Source organism: Lagenorhynchus albirostris, chromosome 9 (genome assembly GCF_949774975.1).
Source record: "Lagenorhynchus albirostris chromosome 9, mLagAlb1.1, whole genome shotgun sequence".
Classification (NCBI taxonomy): Eukaryota; Metazoa; Chordata; class Mammalia; order Artiodactyla; family Delphinidae; genus Lagenorhynchus; species Lagenorhynchus albirostris.
The window spans coordinates 45,346,645-45,366,448 of record NC_083103.1 but is presented as its reverse complement, the minus strand read 5'-3'; the positions used below and the strand labels follow the sequence as shown (position 1 = coordinate 45,366,448).

General features: G+C 36.6%; 1 protein-coding gene and 1 pseudogene across 2 annotated transcripts in view; one reads left to right on the top strand and one right to left on the bottom strand.

Annotated features, from left to right (window-relative positions):
- SBF2 (SET binding factor 2) overlaps positions 1 to 19,804 on the bottom strand; it is a 457,881-nt gene that overhangs the window by 185,437 nt on the left and 252,640 nt on the right. For both annotated transcript variants that reach the window (XM_060159685.1, XM_060159686.1), the window contains exons 7-12: positions 18,723 to 18,855; positions 17,355 to 17,463; positions 6,361 to 6,474; positions 3,221 to 3,298; positions 1,985 to 2,098; positions 1,316 to 1,444 (exon numbers count right to left, since the gene is read on the bottom strand). In XM_060159685.1, coding sequence (XP_060015668.1) covers positions 1,316 to 1,444; positions 1,985 to 2,098; positions 3,221 to 3,298; positions 6,361 to 6,474; positions 17,355 to 17,463; positions 18,723 to 18,855 — 677 coding nt within the window. The remainder of the gene's footprint in view (positions 1 to 1,315; positions 1,445 to 1,984; positions 2,099 to 3,220; positions 3,299 to 6,360; positions 6,475 to 17,354; positions 17,464 to 18,722; positions 18,856 to 19,804) is intronic.
- Positions 6,609 to 8,360, top strand: LOC132525907 (solute carrier family 35 member E1-like; annotated as a pseudogene).

Below are 19,804 nucleotides of genomic sequence, written 5' to 3'. Positions count from 1 at the left end.
AAAATTGTGCACCTCAGGGCAATCTCTCCTAGATCTTCACATGCTTTGTGTTATTATTAAGTAAAGCATTTGGTGCAGATCTCCATACTCAGAACTAAAACATATGCCTTTTCTTTCATTCTTACCTTACTTAACTATCTTTACAGAGAATAAAAGACCCTTCTCTGAACCAAACATCTTTAAAACCTTGATTCCTAACTTCTCTATATAAAATAAGACCACCAGAAGCATAATATGATCACTATTACTATTCTTCACTACCTTGGGTGCCAGGAGTGTTTTTCTTTTATAGACTTCTAAGAACTTTTACATTTATTGGTTCCAATATAATGTTCTTCCAGAAATTGAAATGGGAGTAAGAGTCATTGTTCTATCCACCAGAATGGGCTGCTATGAACATAGTTAAATGATAAATGGAAAGATGCATTACAATAAGAAAATTCACAACTAGCAAAAAATAGGATCCTTATTGTGAGTTGCATCTGCCCTAACTTTTCCTTTATATGGCCAATTCCTTGAAGATAGAGACTAAATCTGTCTTAAATATACTTAGTATCTCCTAAGGGAGCTAGACAAATGCTGATTATTGATTAGTAAGAATGGCTTAGCTAAATGCAAAGAAGGTGCTAATTCTTACTTGAAATCTGCTATATTTTCCAAGGATTAGTACTTAAGAAAATACCCTTATTTGTGGTTCTATCTTTTACCGAGGAACTGAAATTGTGTCTTCCCTACTTTATTTTCCAAGCTTTGATTAAAATAAAGATAACAGTTAAAAAAAAAAAAGAATGGCTTAGCTAAACTATGGCTCTAAGACACTGATAGATTAAATGTAACTGCAGTCTGAAATAAACTATTTATACATTGAACTTAGATCTTTCTCTCTATAAAACTGATTAAGTTCTATCTATACAATCACTGTCAATTTTTCAAAAAGATTTTAATCAAATATTTAAAATTCAGTTGTTCAAGGGAATTCCCTGGTAGTCCAGTGGTTAGGACTCCACGCTTCCACTGCCAGGGATACAGGTTCCATCCCTGGTCAGAGAACTAAGATCCCGCAAGCTGCACAGCGGGGCCAAAAAAAAAAAAAAAAAAAAAATTCAGTTGTTCAAGATTTTTATGTATTTCTGAGACATCCAATAATTATATTTTTTTCTAATTTTTCTAATCCACATTATAAACATCAAGATCTGATATGCATAATAATAAATATTTTTGATTTTGATTAAATGTTTAAAACACTACGTCTCTACTTTTATCTACTAGTCTAATTTTGTGTGTAAATAATGCATTCATTTGATAAGAACTATACCTCATCAAAAAGATCACAGGATCTATAGGGAGGACCTCTTTCTGAAACAAAACCTGCAAATGCCATTCCATTGAGAACTTTTGTGAGGAAATCATTCTCAATCAAACCACGCTGTCCCAAGAAAGCTGTCTGTAAAGAAAGAAAATGTGAAATGAATAAGTTATCACTTAGTAATGGATGAATGATCAAAACATAAATATAATAGAAAGATCAAAGCCTGAATAAATGTCTTCATGCATAAATGTGTTGTTAAAAAATACATTCCTCTCTAAAAGGGTTTTGATACCTGAAATACTACATGTATTGAAAAGAATAAAAATGAATCTGTCTGTAAAGCATGAGGGGAAATCAGAAATAACCTCAATTTTAAAAGGAAAATCAACTTAAAGTTACCAGACTATAAAGGAAAATATGTCAGCTCCACAGTACTATTAAAGATTATCGTACACCTGACACTAACACAACACGGTAAATCAACTACGTTCCAATAAAAATATAGAAAAGAAGAAAAATATTATCACCTAACCACAAAAAGCAGAGATTTTAAATAATCACATTTGATAAATTAAGGTCAAAATACATGGCTAGAAAAAGACACCCAAGTTGTTTTATTAAATTAGAGTCTACATTTTGGATGTATGTACCATACAATATGGTATTATATCTTACCTTGTGAAAATGTATTACTGGTTCTGCATGAATTCTTATGAGTTGTAAGCATGATCTATATCCTTGGAAAAGCTGTGCAAATAATCTAAGAAAAACTGCACGCACTTCTTTATCCTGAAAATATAAGAAGAAATATGTTAGATAATTAAATTGCTTAAAAAAACAAACGAAAAATCACGAAGTCGAAAAGTTGGAAAGAACCTGAGAGATTATTTAATAAATCTGTCTGTGTTTCCTACACAGAAGACTCATTTGTGGCAGCATTAAGTGATGGACATCTAGTCTGTCCCACTGTTGGAGAGTAGAGGCCATTAAATAGTTCTTTTAAAAGCTGAACCAAACAAAACTTGCCTCTAGTACATCCAATTTTCCTCTCAGAAAAAAACATAAATCACTCCCCTTTCACCATGTTAGAGAAGGGCATATTTCCCAAGTCATTTGATTTTTATATCCATCAAATGAATTACAGTCACAAATACAAAAGAAAACACTCAAGACTGTATCTTAAAGGCTTATGAAACTGTTCCAAAGTTTATCCAATTTATAAAAATCTATTCTTATATTAATAAGGTATGACAAAAATCTGTTTTGATAATTCAGATTTTTAAAAAATCATAGTTTTAGAACTCTAAGGAAACTTACAGATTTATTTAGTCAACCTCTTATTTAACTGACGAAGAAACAGTTAAAAATGCCTCATAATTTGTCAAAGGTGTGCAGCTCTATAATGTTCCTTACTGACCACAAAGCTCATCTCTAAGAAATGCAATGATCAAAATTAAAAAAGGGTCTCTGTTATATATTCACTCTTTTATGGCTTCCATTTGGAGCTACATTCATCCACTCACTCCTTAAACTTAATTCTCTCCTGTAACCAACAATCTCTGTTTCCATTTTTTGTAAGCTTCCCTTTTTTATCCTTGCCTGACCCTTTTGATTTGATGCTTGACACAGTTTTTCAGGCTCTAATCTATGTTCTGATTTTTTGTCCCATTCTTACTCATGCCTCCTCAGAGCAACAGTCTTAGCTTACTCCCCCTCCCAGTCAGTGTACTGCCTGAGGCTTCTCCTTGAGCAGGTCACAAGGTCAGTCAGTGACAATTCTCCTAATTTCTAATTTGGCACACCTTTACTAGGCTGTCCATCTAACTCTCACTATACTCAGCTTCTTTGAAAAACATACAAAGAAAAGCAACTCTTTCTAAAAACATCAAATTTAAATATTAAACTTCTTACCAGCATTTTTGAGTGAGATAAAGCTGTTCGTGGAGGGGGAAAAGCATGATCTGCTACTTCCAAATCTGGGTGTAGAATCTAAAGCAAAGAAGCTTTGTTACATAAAAGATTGTAATATCAATAAAATCTATTATTTGATCTACCTGGGGCATTAAGATGAAAAAGTGTCAGTACATGAATTACAATATATTCCCTCCATGAAATACAATGAGTTAGCTGAGGCAGCTCTGTATGTACTATGTGAAAAGCAAGAAAAAATATTTAATTGAAAAACATGTTCTAGGGACTTCCCTGGTGGTCCAGTGGTTAAGAATCCACATGTAAATGCAGGGGACACAGGTTTGAGCCCTGGTCCGGGAAGATCCCACATGCTGCGGAGCAACTAAGCCTATGTGCCACAACTACTGAGCCTGCACTCTAGAGCCTGTGAGCCACAACTACTGAGCCTGTGCGCCACAACTACTGAAGGCTGCGCGCCTAGAGCCTGCGCTCCACAACAAGAGAAGCCACTGCAATGAGAAGCCCGCGCACCGCAACAAATAGTAGCCCCCGCTTGCTGCAACTAGAGAAAGCCAGCAGGCAGCAACGAAGACCCAATGCAGCCAAAAATAAATAAACAATTTTAAAAAACCCACGTTCTAGAAAAACACACATAGTGTGATTTCATTTATTTGAATATAAAACAAAATAAATCCTAAATCTATATATGTACATGCACTTATATATATATATATACATATATATATATATAAATGAAAATGTAAAGTTCTGAAATACACACTAAACTGTAAAACAGTAGTTACTTCTGGAAACAGAACGGTCTAGGGCAGAGTTATTTGTCTATACAGTTGAAAATCTTAAGCATTTGTTTTTATGTTTCTTAGTGTAGTTAAAAATTAATTAGTTAATTAATTAAAATACTGAGGAGAAAGGAAATAAATTTATGAACCTCAAAGTCCAGAGGGGTAACAGTATAACACAATGTGACAAGTATTACAAATATATAAAATAGTAATATATGAATATAAAGTATAATTAATTCAACCTAGGGAAAGTTAAAAAAGAAGGTAACTAACATTTGTGTTAGGCTTTGAAGGAAAGCAGGTTGGGGAGCAGGTGGGAAAGAAAGGTCCATGCAGGACTTAAAAGAAAAAAATAACTTTGTATCATTATGTAGCAAATTTTTGTCTTTGCAGAATCATTTTCAAATACTCAGCGTTTCGTAACATACTTACAATAGACCAAAAGGCTCAAAACAACACTTATTATACACGACACCAAAATGTCGATAATATTTACAATCCAATCACCAAATCATTACTACAGTATAATAACATCTTTATGTCTATAAAATTATCCATGATTATTATACAGTTGGAGTACTGTGTAACCATTTGATTACAATTATTTACTGACCAAATGAAGCTCATATACTTGTGTGTCAAATCTCCCACACAGTCCATCAAATGTGATTTCTTTTTGGTCCTGTTTTGCCAGTATACTATGCTCTCATGTACACTGTAGTACATAATCCACCACAGTGCTTGAAAACTACATAAGTAGGCATACTCAGTTTTATCAGAAATGAATTTTACTCATTGATTAAACTTGGTGGCACAGGTGTTGTAGGTTAAGGTTTACCAGTGTGCAGCAGAACCTCTACCAAGAGCCACTGATTTAAGAACTAAAATCTTAATCTTTGTTAATTTTGGTACCTAATTCCTGCATAATTAAAAATATCATTAAGTAATCATACATAAGATTTTAAAACTTATTTAATTTTCTAGAAACATAAAACTTTTTTCAATCACTCAAATACTACCTTCTCAGCTTTTGCTATATCCATATACGACTGATGCAGTTATTTACCTAATATTTTTCTTTAAAATGTCTTTAAATTATCTATCTCTTTAAATCTAGTATTTTCTTAGATGATACCATCTGTGAAGTCACAGGTTTTGTATGCTATTTTTAATAAACATTATAATACATAATTATTAAAATAAAAAAAGTTGCCACATACCACCCCAAATCATCTTGATACTTCACTCTGGGAAACAGTCATTTGTCATCCTTTGTATAAAATATTCATCCTATTGATAAAGACTAGGAAACAGAGGCCTAGAGATGTAATGTGATTTGCTCAAAATATCAAGTGGCAGGATGTAGACTGGAATTTAGTTCTCCTAAGTCCTAAACTAGTTGCTTTTTACTCTATCACACCTTGTATCCCAGATTACAAATTATATTAGGAAAAGTCAGTCTTCTCTAAATGTTCCCATTCCACAGAATCCACTATAACAACATAAGGACTAACAATTCTGAGAATAAATCCCTCCTGGTAATCCTAGACTTCTGAGTTCCTAAGTTCCTGTTTAAGGGGAAAAAAAAAAAAAGATTTTGAACAGCTCAGACTGGAATACTATTCAAGAATATGAAGGTCTTAGTTCTAGTAATGACTTGAAAGGGAATGCAAAATTTCTAAGTTTCAAATTTCTGATGATGGATAAATGGGCACCTAAAATGTTGTCAGTAAAATAAAATACTGTACTTTTAAAAATAAACAAAGGTTGACAAAAGAATTAAATTTGTTTCAATGAGAAACACCCAAGTCACAATATTTCTTAAAACTTCACTGCACAGAATGCTGGACATTTAATCTATCACTAGGTTACATCTTTTTTGTAGTAACTTGGAAACACTGACCGGTTGCTATCACATTGTTTTGCAAGAAGCACACCTACCAAAGAGAAATGAGATGTCAATAAAGAAGGCGAAGGAAAAGGAACAGGTGCTAGCTTCTAATGAGGGATGTTAGGAGATTCAGGGATTTCGAGGCATAGTCTGGTCTTGTTTTCACAGGTGTGTTTCCAATACCTAGCACAGTATTCAGTATATAGTAACTACTAAATAAGTATGCTGAGTGAAAAACTGAATGTAGAACAAATATTCAGTTAGGATTCAAAGTATATTCTTTAGATAATATCTAATAAATAATCTTATTCTAACTACTATATGAGAATATATTCATGTTTTAAGAAGATATCTTTTTTAAGTAATTACACTGTCAATAAATGATATCCAATTATCTTAGTTTAGATTTAAATCCAGAGAAAATTACTATAAAAAATATATCATACCAAAGAAAGAGCTGCTTGAGTCTGATGTAGAAGTGGTTCCGGAAGGGAAGAGAGGTGAATACATTCAGGAATTTTAATAGTGCCTCCATCCAAATCAGCTATGATTACATCTAACTGAAGAAGACAAAAAAAAAATTAATCTGTAATTAATAAAATGTATGTCTAGATTGGCTTCCCAGCTATATATATATCTCCCAGCTTCCTCTGAAATTAGGTATGGTGTGTGACTAAGTTTTTGCCAATGGAACATGAAAAGTGATGTGCACACTCCCAGGTACTCAAAACAGAGGGGATGTAAGGCCCTCCTATGGTCTCTTTCCCCTTCCCATAGCTGAAACTATGAACTGGCAGTAACCCAACCCTGAACATTGAGAAGATGACAATGCCTGAGTGGATTCTAGTGGAGGAACAAGAAGCAAAGAAGTTTGGACCTTGAATGCGTTCATGGAGCAAACTGGTCTGACATAATGGAACACTTCTATCTACAAACTGCTGCATAAGCGCTAAATAAAATTCCATTTTGTTTTAGCCATTATATTTTGCATGCTTTATTACAGGAATTAAGCCATATCCTAAATAACACAGTAATCATTCAAGAGTTAACAATCAATCAAGAGTTAACAAGCAAAGCAATTAGTATACATCAAAATGGTACTGTTTAGGTAGTTAAGAAAGAAGCTGATTTTTAGCATTTTACAAGTCTGTTTTAAAATAACAGGTAGGGGTGCAGGGGGCCTGGGAGCCGCGGGGTCGGGGTGGCGGGGTGCGCGAGGGCGCCGGTGGCGGCGCTCGGCCTGCTGCGTTAAGCACTGAGTGCGGGCGACAGCATGGTCAACAAGGTGACCCAGAGCGCCTTCCCATTCCCCGTAACCCTGTCGCTGTGCCACATCCTGGAGCTGTGCACGGGTCTCCAGCCTCTGCTCCATGCCTGGCGTGTGCCCCTGGCGCCGCTTTTCTTGTGCCCTGGGCCCCAACCGCATCAGCAGCCCAGCCGCCTGTGGCCGCCGCGCTTCTAACGGCATTACATGCTGCCGCTTGCCTTCGGCAAGTACTTCGTGTCAGTGTCCGCGCACGTCAGCACCTGGAAGGTGCCCATGTTCTACGCGTACACTGTCAAGGCCACCATGCCCATCTCGGTGGTCCTCCTGTCCTGGATCATCATGGAGAAACAGAGCACCAAGGTGTACCTGTCACTCATCCCCATCATCAGTGGCGTCCTGCTGGCCACAGTCACCAAGTTGTCCTTCGACATGTGGGGGCTTGTCAGCGCCCTTGCTGCCACATTGTGCTTCTCGCTTCAGAATATTTTCTCCTAAAAGGTATTACGAGAGTCAAGGATCCACCATCTCCAGCTGCTGAGCAGCTTGGGCTGCCATGCTGTCTTTTACATGATCCCCACGTGGGTCCTTGGTGGACCTCTGAGCTTTCCTGGTCAGCAGCGACCTGACCTATGTGTCCCAGTGGCCTTGGATGCTTCTGCTCCTGGCTGTCAGCAGCTTCTGTAACTTTGCCCAGAACGTCATTGCCTTCAGCATCCTCAACTCCATCAGCCCTCTGAGCTACTCGGTTGCCAATGCCACCAAGAGAATCATGGTCATCACGGTGCCCCTGATCATGCTGCGAAACCCGGTCACCAGCACCAACGTCCTGGGCATGATGACAGCCATCCTGGGGGTCTTTCTGTGCAATAAGACCAAGTAAGATACGAATCAGCAAGCCCGGAAGCCCTCCCTGTCACGATGGGGGACCTGAGCAGTAAGGAGCATCATCGGAGCCCCCTAGAGAAGCCCCACAACAGCATCCTCTTCCCCCAGCACGGGGACTATCAGTACGGCCACAACAACATCTTGACAGATCACTTCTAGTACAGCTGGCAGAGCTACCCAAACTCATACATGTTGTACCATTATGACATGCAGAGTCTAGCAAGCAGGGCAGGATGTTCTGCCAGTCCTCCTCTCCACCCCCCAGAAGTACCAGAAACTTCTGACAACCAGTGAAAGTATAACCCAGCTGAGGGGGGGATTGGTTCCACTGCTTTAATTCCACTGCTCAGGTAGGCACAGGACTGGTGCAGGAGTGGAGCAGAGGAGTGCGAGGGTTATTGAAAACATCTCCAGCCACAAAGATGGACTCAGCCCCATGGCTGAGTGTGCAATTCTGGTAAACGTTCCCCAGTGCAAAATTACTGCAATTAGCATTGAATTCTTAGAACCTAATTCTCTGACCCATAAGTCAGACTTGGCATGTGCCCGGATCCAGAGGGAAGGATGGCCGCTGTCTCCTGGGCTCCTTCTTCCCTTGCCGGAGTAGGGCATCCCTCCTTTCGGAGCAGCAAGGAGGAGAGGACGCAGGGCTACGAGAAGGATCATGGGGAAATCATGTTCAGTGTTTCAAGCTCTATTTCTCTAATACTCATTTTGTGTTTTCTGATGAGCCTTCACCGCTTCTGTGCTGACTTAGTGGGATGTTTGGTGGGGAGATGTTGGTTTTATGAGGATCTTGCATTTTTCTAGGGCATATTTTGTAGTTGTCTGTGTTATGCCTCAGTCCCCCTTAGGGGATGCAGGATGCATGAGGACTGGCTTATGGTTGGAAAACCCTTTTGTTTTTAAGCATTTAAAAACAAGAAAAGTTGCTGGTGATGCCTATCTCAGCACATTTCTGCATTTAGTAGGAAGGAATGAAGTGTTTTGAAGCGCTCTTTTAGTGACCACAATCTCTGAAAGTGACATGAATCAAGAATGTCATCTCAATAGTTTGTGTCATAAATGAGAGCTCAGCACTCTGATTCCATTAGCTGTTCTTGTGGTGTTTACATGAGGATCTGAATCATGTCCCTGTGAAGGGGCAAGCACCAAGCTAGGACTTAGTTTGCCAAATCAGAGTCTAGTCAAGAAAAATATGTGGGTTTTGGTAGAATCACATCATTAGGAAGATTATGTGACCCCAGTGGGTAACCCATGTGCTGAGGTCCAGGTTGGGACACCTGGCATCACAAGAGACTGTGCCCTCGGAGGGGACCACTTGCTTGGCTGGTGGGGTCTTCGCTGATGGCTGCCTTCTTACTTCAGGCCTGTCCCCAGCCTCTTGAACGGGCACTTGGCTTGACCAGCAGATGGGATTTGGGGACACCCTTTACCTTCTGGTATGTAAGACAGTTCTCTGTTCCAAGAGGAAGTACCTACTGTAGCTAAAGCTTGACTACTATTTGTTTTTGATAAATGGAATTTTGTATTTAGAGGTTACATCTTGTCAGCTTATGAATGGACAGCTCCTGGAGAGGTCACAGGGTCCCCCCTTCTGGCCTGTGAGTTTAGTACCACTGGCCTCAGGAGTCCCTGTTTTTCACTGGCTTGCTTTTCAATTACTTTGGCCCCAAGTTCTAAGACAATTCTGTGTAAAACAGGAAGGGGCCGTCCTGAAGGGTGTTATTTATGAAAAGAATGTGCTGTGTGCCTTCACCAGAGGCAGTAGAGTCTGCAGTTGAACCACAATAAATGGGGATAATTTTGCACGGCAAAAAAATAAATAAAATAACATGTAAAAATGTAATAGAGAAACTAGCCAAAATTGTTGAAGTTATTATGTTGATAATAGGATTAAAATTAATTCTAATTTATTAAATAAAAAATTAAGAAATTTACTTTTGTCAGCACTTGGTTTGTCTAACTTCCAGAGACAGTTTTTATTCAGTGGGAAAAAATTACCTACAAACCAGATGAGTGTGTTTCTAATTAGTACTAATGAGGTTTTACTTAATGATTACTGATTTACACAGATTTTTATATGGTGATATCAAAGTTAAATAGGAACTAGATATCAATATATAAGGTTAGAAAGAATGATTAATATATGAATAAGGGTCCCGTTTATAACTGTAATGTAGAATGGTGTTTTGTCAGTTTACATAACACCTATGATTTGATTACAATTGTAATTATGTAAAACTACCTACAGAGCTTACCTCTTTGCTGGCATTTAAAACTAAAACAAAATTAGAATTACAACTTTTCAGGATTTGTGGATCACAGATGTCATATAGCCCAACCTTTCAGTGAAGCATTTTTCTTAAACTCCCTGAAAAGTGTCACGCAACCTGTTCCTTGCACTCTACTTACACTACCTGAGAGTACACTCTTCACAAAAGGAAACCCAGTCTCATCATTGGGCAGCTCTATTTAGCTGAAAACTCTTATACTGAGGAGAAATTTGTTTCCATATCCACTATACCCACTGATTCTATTTCAGTCTCTAACCCTTTTTTCTATGACAGCTACTTAAATATTTATCTTTAGCCATCAAATAACATTAGGTTATTACCTGAGAAAATTTCCTTAGGGCCTCACAAAATAGTTTCCAAACTCTTGACATCCTAGAGGTCCTTCTCTGAAGCCCATTATTTTGTTACAGTCCCTCTTAAAGTGCAGTACAGAGAAATAAACCTGTTATTTCAGAACTGGCTGAATACAGAGCATTACTTTCTCTCTCTGGTATTTTATTCATATGGCATTGAGAACAGAATAATATGGTGGAGCTCATACTGAACTTGTATTCCACTAAAACTCTTCACTCTTTTGCAAATGCTTTTTGTATTTTAGTTATCGGCCAATCAGCATTAACACAGGCCTCATTTTGAAATACGAATAAATTAAAGCACTCATAACAAAAGTATAAATTAATGGATAATTTTATCTTCCTTTCTCATATATGGGATGAAGATTACAGAAAGATAAACTTAACATGCCAAAAGAGGGGAATTTTAAAACATTAATGAATTCATTTTATAAGTCTCCTGTACTTGCTATAAGGAAAAATTAATGTATTTAGATTTTTGAATGATGCTTTTCTTCCAGCCAATCTTTTCTACTGGTAATGCAACAGATTCGAAAATAGTAATTAGTTGAAATGTTACAGGACTCAAAAAAATATGATAAACCTCTGACCGCAATAACCGGCAATTTAAAGATGAATACTGGAGACCCTCAAGATGGTGGAGGAGAAAGATGTGGAGATCATGTTCTTCCCCACAAATACATCAGAAATACCTGTGGAACAGCTCCTACAGAACAACTGCTAAACGCTGGCAGAAGACCTCAGACTTCTCAAAAGACATAAATATTTTTTTCCTTTTTCTCTTTTTGTGAGTGTGTACGTGTATGAGTCTTTGTGAGATTTTGTCTGTAGAGCTTTGCTTTTACCATTTGGCCTATGGTTCTGTCTCTCCGTATTTTCTTTTTTTTTGCATAGTTTTTAGCACTTGCTATCATTGGTGGATTTGTTTTTTGGTTTGGTTCTCTTCTTTCTTCCCTTCTTTTTTTTTCTTCTTTTTATTACTTATTAATGTTTTTAAATATTTTTTTATTTTAATAACCTTTATTTTATTTCATTTTATTATTATTTTTCTTTCTTTCTTTTTTTCTCCCTTTCCTTCTGAGCCACGTGGCCGACGGGGTCTTGGTGCTCCAGCTGGGTGTCAGGCCGCTGACTCTGATGAGGGAGAGCCGAATTCAGGACATTGGTCCACCAGAGACCTCCCGGCTCCACGTAATATAAATGGTGAAAGCTCTCCCAGAGATCTCCATCTCAATGCTAAGACCCAGCTCCACTCAACAACCAGTAAGCTACAGTGCTGGACCCCCTATGCCAAGCAACTAGCAAGACAGGAACACAACCCCACCCATTAGCAGAGAGGCTGCCTAAAATCATAATAAGGTCACAAACACCCCAAAACACACCAGCAGATGTGGTCCTGCCCACCAGAAAGACAAGATCTGGCCTCATCCACCAGAACACAGGCACCAGTCCCCGCCATCATGAAGCCTACACACCCACTGAAAGAACCTTAGCCACTGGTGGCAGACACCAAAAACAACGGGAACTACAAACCTGCAGCCTGCAAAAAGGAGACCCCAAACACAGTAAGATAAGCAAAATGAGAAGACAGAAAAACACACAGCAGATGAAGGAGCAAGGTAAAAACCCACCAGACCAAACAAATGAAGAGGAAATAGGCAGTCTACCTGAAAAAGAATTCAGAGTAATGATAGTAAAGATAATCCAAAATCTTGGAAATAGAACGGAGAAAATACAAGAAGCGTTTAACAAGGACCTAAAGGAACTAAAGAGCAAAAATGATGAACAACACAAAATGAAATCAAAAATTCTCTAGAAGGAATCAATAACAGAATAACTGAGGCAGAAGAATGGATAAGTGACCTGGAAGATAAAACAGTGGAAATGACTACCACAGAGCAGAATAAAGAAAAAAGAACAAAAAGAATTGAGGACAGCCTCAGAGACCTCTGGGACAACATTAAATGCACCAACGTTCGAATTACAGGGGTGCCAGAAGAATCAAGTCCAGGAAGCATAGAGAATGCTATACAGGATAAATCCAAGGAGAAACACGCCAAGACACATATTAATCAAACTATCAAAAGTTAGATGTAAAGAAAAAATATTAAAAGCAGCAATGGAAAAATAACAAATAACATACAAGGGAATCCCCATAAGGTTTAACAGCTGATCTTTCAGGAGAAACTCTGCAAGCCAGAAGGGAGTGGCAGGACATATTTAAAGTGATGAAAGGGAAAAACCTACAACCAAGATTACTCTACCCAGCAAGGATCTCATTCAGATTTGACAGAGAAATTCAAACCTTTACAGACAAGCAAAAGCTAAGAGAATTCAGCACCACCAAACCAGCTTTACACCAAATGCTAAAGGAACTTCTCAAGGCAGGAAACACAAGAGAAAGAAAAGACCTACAATAACAAACCCAAAACAATTAAGAAAATGGTAATAGGAACATACATATCGATAATTACCTTAAATGTGAATGGATTAAAAGCTCCAACCAAGAGACACAGATTGGCTGAATGGATACAAAAACAAGACCCATATATATGCTGTCTACAAGAGACCCATTTCAGACCTAGGGACACATACAGACTGAAAGTGAGGGGATGGAAAAAGATATTCCAAGCAAATGGAAATCAAAAGAAAGCTGGAATAGCAATTCTCATATCAGACAAAATAGACTTTAAAATAAAGACTATTACAAGAGGCAGAGAAGGACACTACATAATGATCAAGGGATCAAACTAAGAAGAAGATACTACAATTGTAAATATTTATGCACCCAAAATAGGAGCACCTCAATACATAAGGCAAATGTTAACAGCCATAAAAGGGGAAATTGACAGTAACACAATCACAGTAAGGGACTTTAACACCCCACTTTCACCAAAGGACAGATTATCCAAAATGAAAATAAATAAAGAAACACAAGCTTTAAATGATACATTAAACAAGATGGACTTAACGATATTTATAGGACATTCCATCCAGAAACAACAGAATACACTTTCTTCTCAAGTGCTCACGGAACATTCTCCAGGATAGATCATATATTGGGTCACAAATCAAACCTTGGTAAATTTAAGAAAACTGAAATTGTATCAAATATCATTTCTGACAACAACGCTATGAGACAAGATATCAATTACAGGGAAAAAACTGTAAAAAAACCATACACATGGAGGCTAAACAATACACTACTAAATAACCAAGAGATCACTGAAGAAATCAAAGAGGAAATCAAAAAATATCTAGAAACAAATGACAATGAAAACACGACGACCGAAAACCTATGTGATGAAGCAAAAGCAGATCTAAGAAGGGAGTTTATAGCAATACAATCCTACCTCAAGAAACAAAAAAATTTCAAATAAACAACCTAACTTTACACCTAAAGCAATTACAGAAAGAAGAACAAACAAAACCCAAAGTTAGCAGAAGGAAAGAAATCATACAGATCAGATCAGAAATAAATGAAAAAGAAGTGAAGAAAACAAGAGCAAAGATCAATATAACTAAAAGCTGTTTCTTTGAGAAGATAAACAAAATTGATAAACCACTAGCCAGACTCATCAAGAAAAAAGGAAGACTCAAATCAACAGAACTAGAAATGAAAAAGGAGAAGTAACAACTGACACTGCAGAAATACAGAGGATCATGAGAGATTACTATAAGCAATTATATGCCAATAAAATGGACAACCTGGAAGAAATGGACAAATTCTTAGAAATGCACAATCTTTCGAAGCTCAACCAGGAAGAAATAGAAAACATAAACAGACCAATCACAAGCACTGAAATTGAAACTGTGATTAAAAATTTTCCAACAAACAGAAGCCCAGGACCAGATGGCTTCACAGGCGAATTCTATCAAACATTTAGAGAAGAGTTAACACCTATCCTTCTCAAACTCTTCCAAAATATAGCAGAGGCAGGAATACTCCCAAACTCATTCTATAGGGCCACCGTCACCCTGATACCACAACCAGACAAAGATGTCACAAAGAAAGAAAACGACAGGCCAATATCACTGATGAACATAGATGGAAAAATCCTCAACAAAATACTAGCAAACAGAATCCAAAAGCACGTTAAAAGGATCATACACGATCATCAAGTGGGGTTTATCCCAGGAATGCAAGGATTCTTCAATATACGCAAATCAATCAATGTGATAAACCAAATTAACAAATTGAAGGAGAAAAACCATATGATCATCTCAATAGATGCAGAAAAAGCTTCTGACAAAATTCAACACTCATTTTATGATAAAATCCCACCAGAAAGTAGGCACAGAGGGAACTTAACCTCAACATAATAAAGGCCATATATGACAAATCCACAGCCAACATCATTCTCAATGGTGAAAAACTGAAACCACTTCCTCTAAGATCAGGAACAAAACAAGGTTGTCCACTCTCACCACTACTATTCAACGTAGTTTTGGAAGTTTTAGCCACAGCAATCAGAGAAGTAAAAGAAATAAAAGGAATCCAAATTGGAAAAGAAAAAGTAAAGCTCTCACTGTTTGCAGATGACATGATACTATACATAGAGAATCCTAAAGAAGCCACCAGAAAACTACTAGAGCTAATCAATGAATTTGGTAAAGTAGCAGGATACAAAATTAATGCACAGAAATCTCTGGCATTCCTATACACTAATGATGAAAAATCTGAAAGAGAAATTAAGGAAACACTCCCATTTACCATTGCAACAAAAAGAATAAAATACCTAGGAATAAACCTACCTAAGGAGACAAAAGACCTGTATGCAGAAAACTATAAGACACTGATGAAAGAAATTAAGATGACAGCAACAGATGGAGAGATATATCATGTTCTTGGATTGGAAGCATCAACATTGTGAAAATGACTATACTACTCAAAGCAATCTACAGATTCAATGCAATCCCTGTCTAACAACCAATGGCATTTTTCACAGAGCTAGAATAAAAAATTTCACAATTTGTATACAAACACAAAAGACCCCAAATACCCAAAGCAATCTTGAGGAAGAAAAACAGAGCTGGAGGAATCAGACTCCCTGACTTCAGACTACACTACAAAGCTACAGTAATCAAGATAGTATGGTGCTGGCACAAAACCAGAAATATAGATCAATGGAACAGGATAGAAAGCCCAGAGATAAACCCAGGCACATATGGTCACTTTATCTTTGATAAAGGAGGCAAGATATACAATGCAGAAAAGACAGCCTCTTCAATAAGTGGTGCTGGGAAAACTGGACAGGTACATGTAAAAGTATGAGATAAGAACACTCCCTAATACCATACACAAAAATAAACTCAAAATGGATTAAAGACCTAAACGTAAGACCAGACACTATCAAACTCTTAGAGGAAACTATAAGGAGAACACTCTATGACATAAATCACAGCAAGATCCTTTTTGACACACCTCCTAGAGAAATGGAAATAAAAACAAATGGGACCTAATGAAACTTAAAAGCTTTTGCACAGCAAAGGAAACCATAAACAAGACGAAAAGACAACCCTCAGAATGGGAGAAAATATTTGCAAATGAAGCAACTGACAAAGGATTAATCTCCAAAATTTACAAGCAGCTCAATATCAAAAAAACAAGCAACCCAATCCTAAACTGGGCAGAAGACGTAAACAGACATTTCCCCAAAGAAAATATACAGATTGCCAACAAACACATGAAAGAATGCTCAACATCACTAATCATTAGAGAAATGCAAATCAAAACTACAATGAGGTATGACCTCACACCAGTCAGAATGGCCATCATCAAAAAATCTACAAACAGTATATTGTGGAGAGGGTGTGAAGAAAAGGGAACCCTCTTGCACTGCTGGTGGGAATGCAAATTGATACAGCCACTATGGAGAACAGTATGGAGGTTCCTTATAAAACTAAAAACAGAACTACCATATGACCCAGCAATCCCACTCCTGGGCATATACTCTGAGAAAACCATAATTCAAAAAGAGTCATGTACCACAGTGTTCATTGCAGCTCTATTTAAAATAGCCAGGACATGGAAGCAACCTAAGTGTCCAATGATAGATGAATGCATAAAGCAGATGTGGCACATATATACAATGGAATACTACTCAGCCATAAAAAGAAACGAAATTGAGTTATTGGTAGTGAGGTGAATGGGTCTAGAGTCTGTCATACAGAATGAAGTAAGTCAGAAAGAGAAAAACAAATGCCGTATGCTAACACATATATATGGAATCTAAAAAATAAATAAATAAATAATGGTTCTGAAGAACCTAGGGCCAGGACAGAAATAAAGATGCAGACGTAGAGAATGGTTGTGAGGATGTGGGGAGGGGGAAGCGTAAGCTGGGACAAAGTGAGAGAATATGGGCATATATATACTACCAAACGTAAAATACACAGCTAGTTGGAAGCAGCTGCATAGCACAGGGAGATCACCTCGGTGCTTTTTGACAACCTAGAGGGGTGGGATAGGGAGGGTGGGAGGGAGACGCAAGAGGGAGGAGACATGGGGATATATGTATATGTATAGCTGATTCACTTTGCTATAAAGCAGAAACTAACACACCACTGTAATGCAATTATACTCCAATAAAGATGTTAAAAAATAAAATAAAATAAAAATAAAGATGAATACTTACAAGCTCATGAACATCAGTTTTAAAGACAGAATGTACTCCAATAATGAAAGGCGTTGGGGAACTCAGAACTTCCAGTAGCTGAGCCGGGAGAATAGGAATATAAGGATAACTGGAAATAATAAAAACATACATGAGATATATTTGTTCTTCGGTAATATAACATACCTTTCTTTCATTTTTATGCTGTGTGAATTTTAGATTACCTATGTTTAGAAATTATCAATAATATTCGCCGGGTTGTTAATATTAAATTCTTGGGGAAAAAATTTTTAAAAAAATCTTCATGTGAAAGATATGATCCAATATAACAAGATATAAAGTAAACAAGGGCAGCTTCCTTATCCCTTACCCCTAGGCAAGCAGTCTCTTTAGGTTGTTCAAACTTGCTTGAAATAATTTTTCCGTACACAGCAATCTGACATCAGGTGGTAATACTGACTCCCTGATCGGTCCGCTCCCTCAATATTGGTGATGGTTTATTTGTCTATATAAAACAATCATTCAAATTCCATTTTCTATACTTGATTTTTGTATTTAATAAGAATGGCAAGGTACAAAAGCAAAGGTTTAGAATGCTCTATTATCCAGGAGTTAAGAAAAGCTCATAGGTTAAAAAAATTTTTTAATAAAATCTGTAGACTGTCTAAATTTTTTCTAGTTTGTATAAACTTAAGTTTCCTAGATATTGTGATTATCAAATTGATAAAAAAGAGTATTAAAATAAAATATTCTACTTACAGCACTCTAAGTCATCACTTGTTTAGGTTGTTTTATTTTTTACTTTTTATTATGAAAAATTAACTTCCCTCTCCCCCCCGAAAATAGAGAAAAAAGGAAAATAAAGCCCCATGTATCTAATTCAGTTTTGACAATCACCAATGCATGGCCACATACATATTTCTACCCATTTTTGTTCTCTTCTCTACCATATTGTTTGGAGCAAATCCCAGACATATCATTTATACATACTTTAGTATATATCTGAAAAAGATAAGGGCTCTTTAAAAAATAAAACCATAATACACTATAACCCCTCAAATTAATAATAATTCCTTAACAGTAAATAGTCAGACAGTACTATCTTAAGATTTTTACCTCCTACTATATTCAAAGGGAATTAAATGTTGCTGACAATACTATTCAAATTAATTATTTTTTCATGAAATAAATCACCACTCAATAATAGACAACTTGGAAAAGTTCCAAATTCCAGGCTAATTCCTATCAGAATCATGACTCCTACAACAATGTAACTTTGTAACATATGCCCTTGTCATTCAAAACTGTCGTGCTATGATGTTTTGACTGATCATCGATAAGTAATGCATGATTTGGGAATAAATAAAGATACCAAATAAAAACTCTCACCTATATTTAAGAGGAAACATTAATGATTCCAGGGCTCTACAAGCATCACTAAGTCTCTGGAAACTTGCAGAATGGAAGAGAACCTTATTTTCTGTGAGGACTGCACAGAAGAGGCTGAGGACATTCTGAATTCCTGAAAACACAAAGAGCAAATGATTACCAAATGCATTTAATTTTACATGTGCTGCCAACGAAGACTTAGAATGACATGGAATGAAAAAGCCAATATTTTAAAAATCTCTGAAGAAAAATATTTGGTTAAACTATAAATTCCATAGAGCCTAAGGGTATTTCTTTCCCAAACTTTCAGTTTTGTTTGTCTAATCAGTGTAACACTCATTGAATATATTAGTTGTTTGGAAATACACTATTACCTTCTTTTCAACTTAATCTCCAAGGTCTGTACTTAAATTTCTGTTTTAGATCCTTGGCATTGTTCTAATAACATTTTTCCCTTTTAAAGTCCATTTGTCTGATGTTAACATAACCATACCAGTTTTGTTATTGAAATTTTCCTGGTATATCTTTTTTCCACCTTTTTACATCAACCTTTCTCTACTTCTTGGAAATAGCACATTGCTGACAACTTTAAAAATCCCCACTAAAATCAACAAGAAAAAAGCAACGTAAGAGAATAATATGAATTTACAATTTAGAAAAGAGGAAATCAAAATGATAAACATGAAAAGAAGCTCCAAAACTTCTAATAATCAGAAAAGTTCAACCTAATAAATTCATGAGGTATGATATTAAACCTACTACAATATCCAAAATCAAAGCCTGACAATTCTAAGTTTTTATGAGGATGGCAGGGAAAGGAACTATCATACATACTGCTGTGAGGAATATAAAGAAACTTAAGATGCATATACCCTACCATCTAGTTATTATAGTAATTTTAGTAATTCCATTATTAGTTATTTATCACAGAAACTCTCTCACATGTACCCAAGAAGATAAGGTACAAAAAGGTACGTTGTAGAAGTATTTAAACAATGAAAAAAGTGGGCACATCCTAAATGTAAGAATGAAGAATAAATTATAGTAAAATCATACTATAAATTAAACTTCCTCTGATTGAA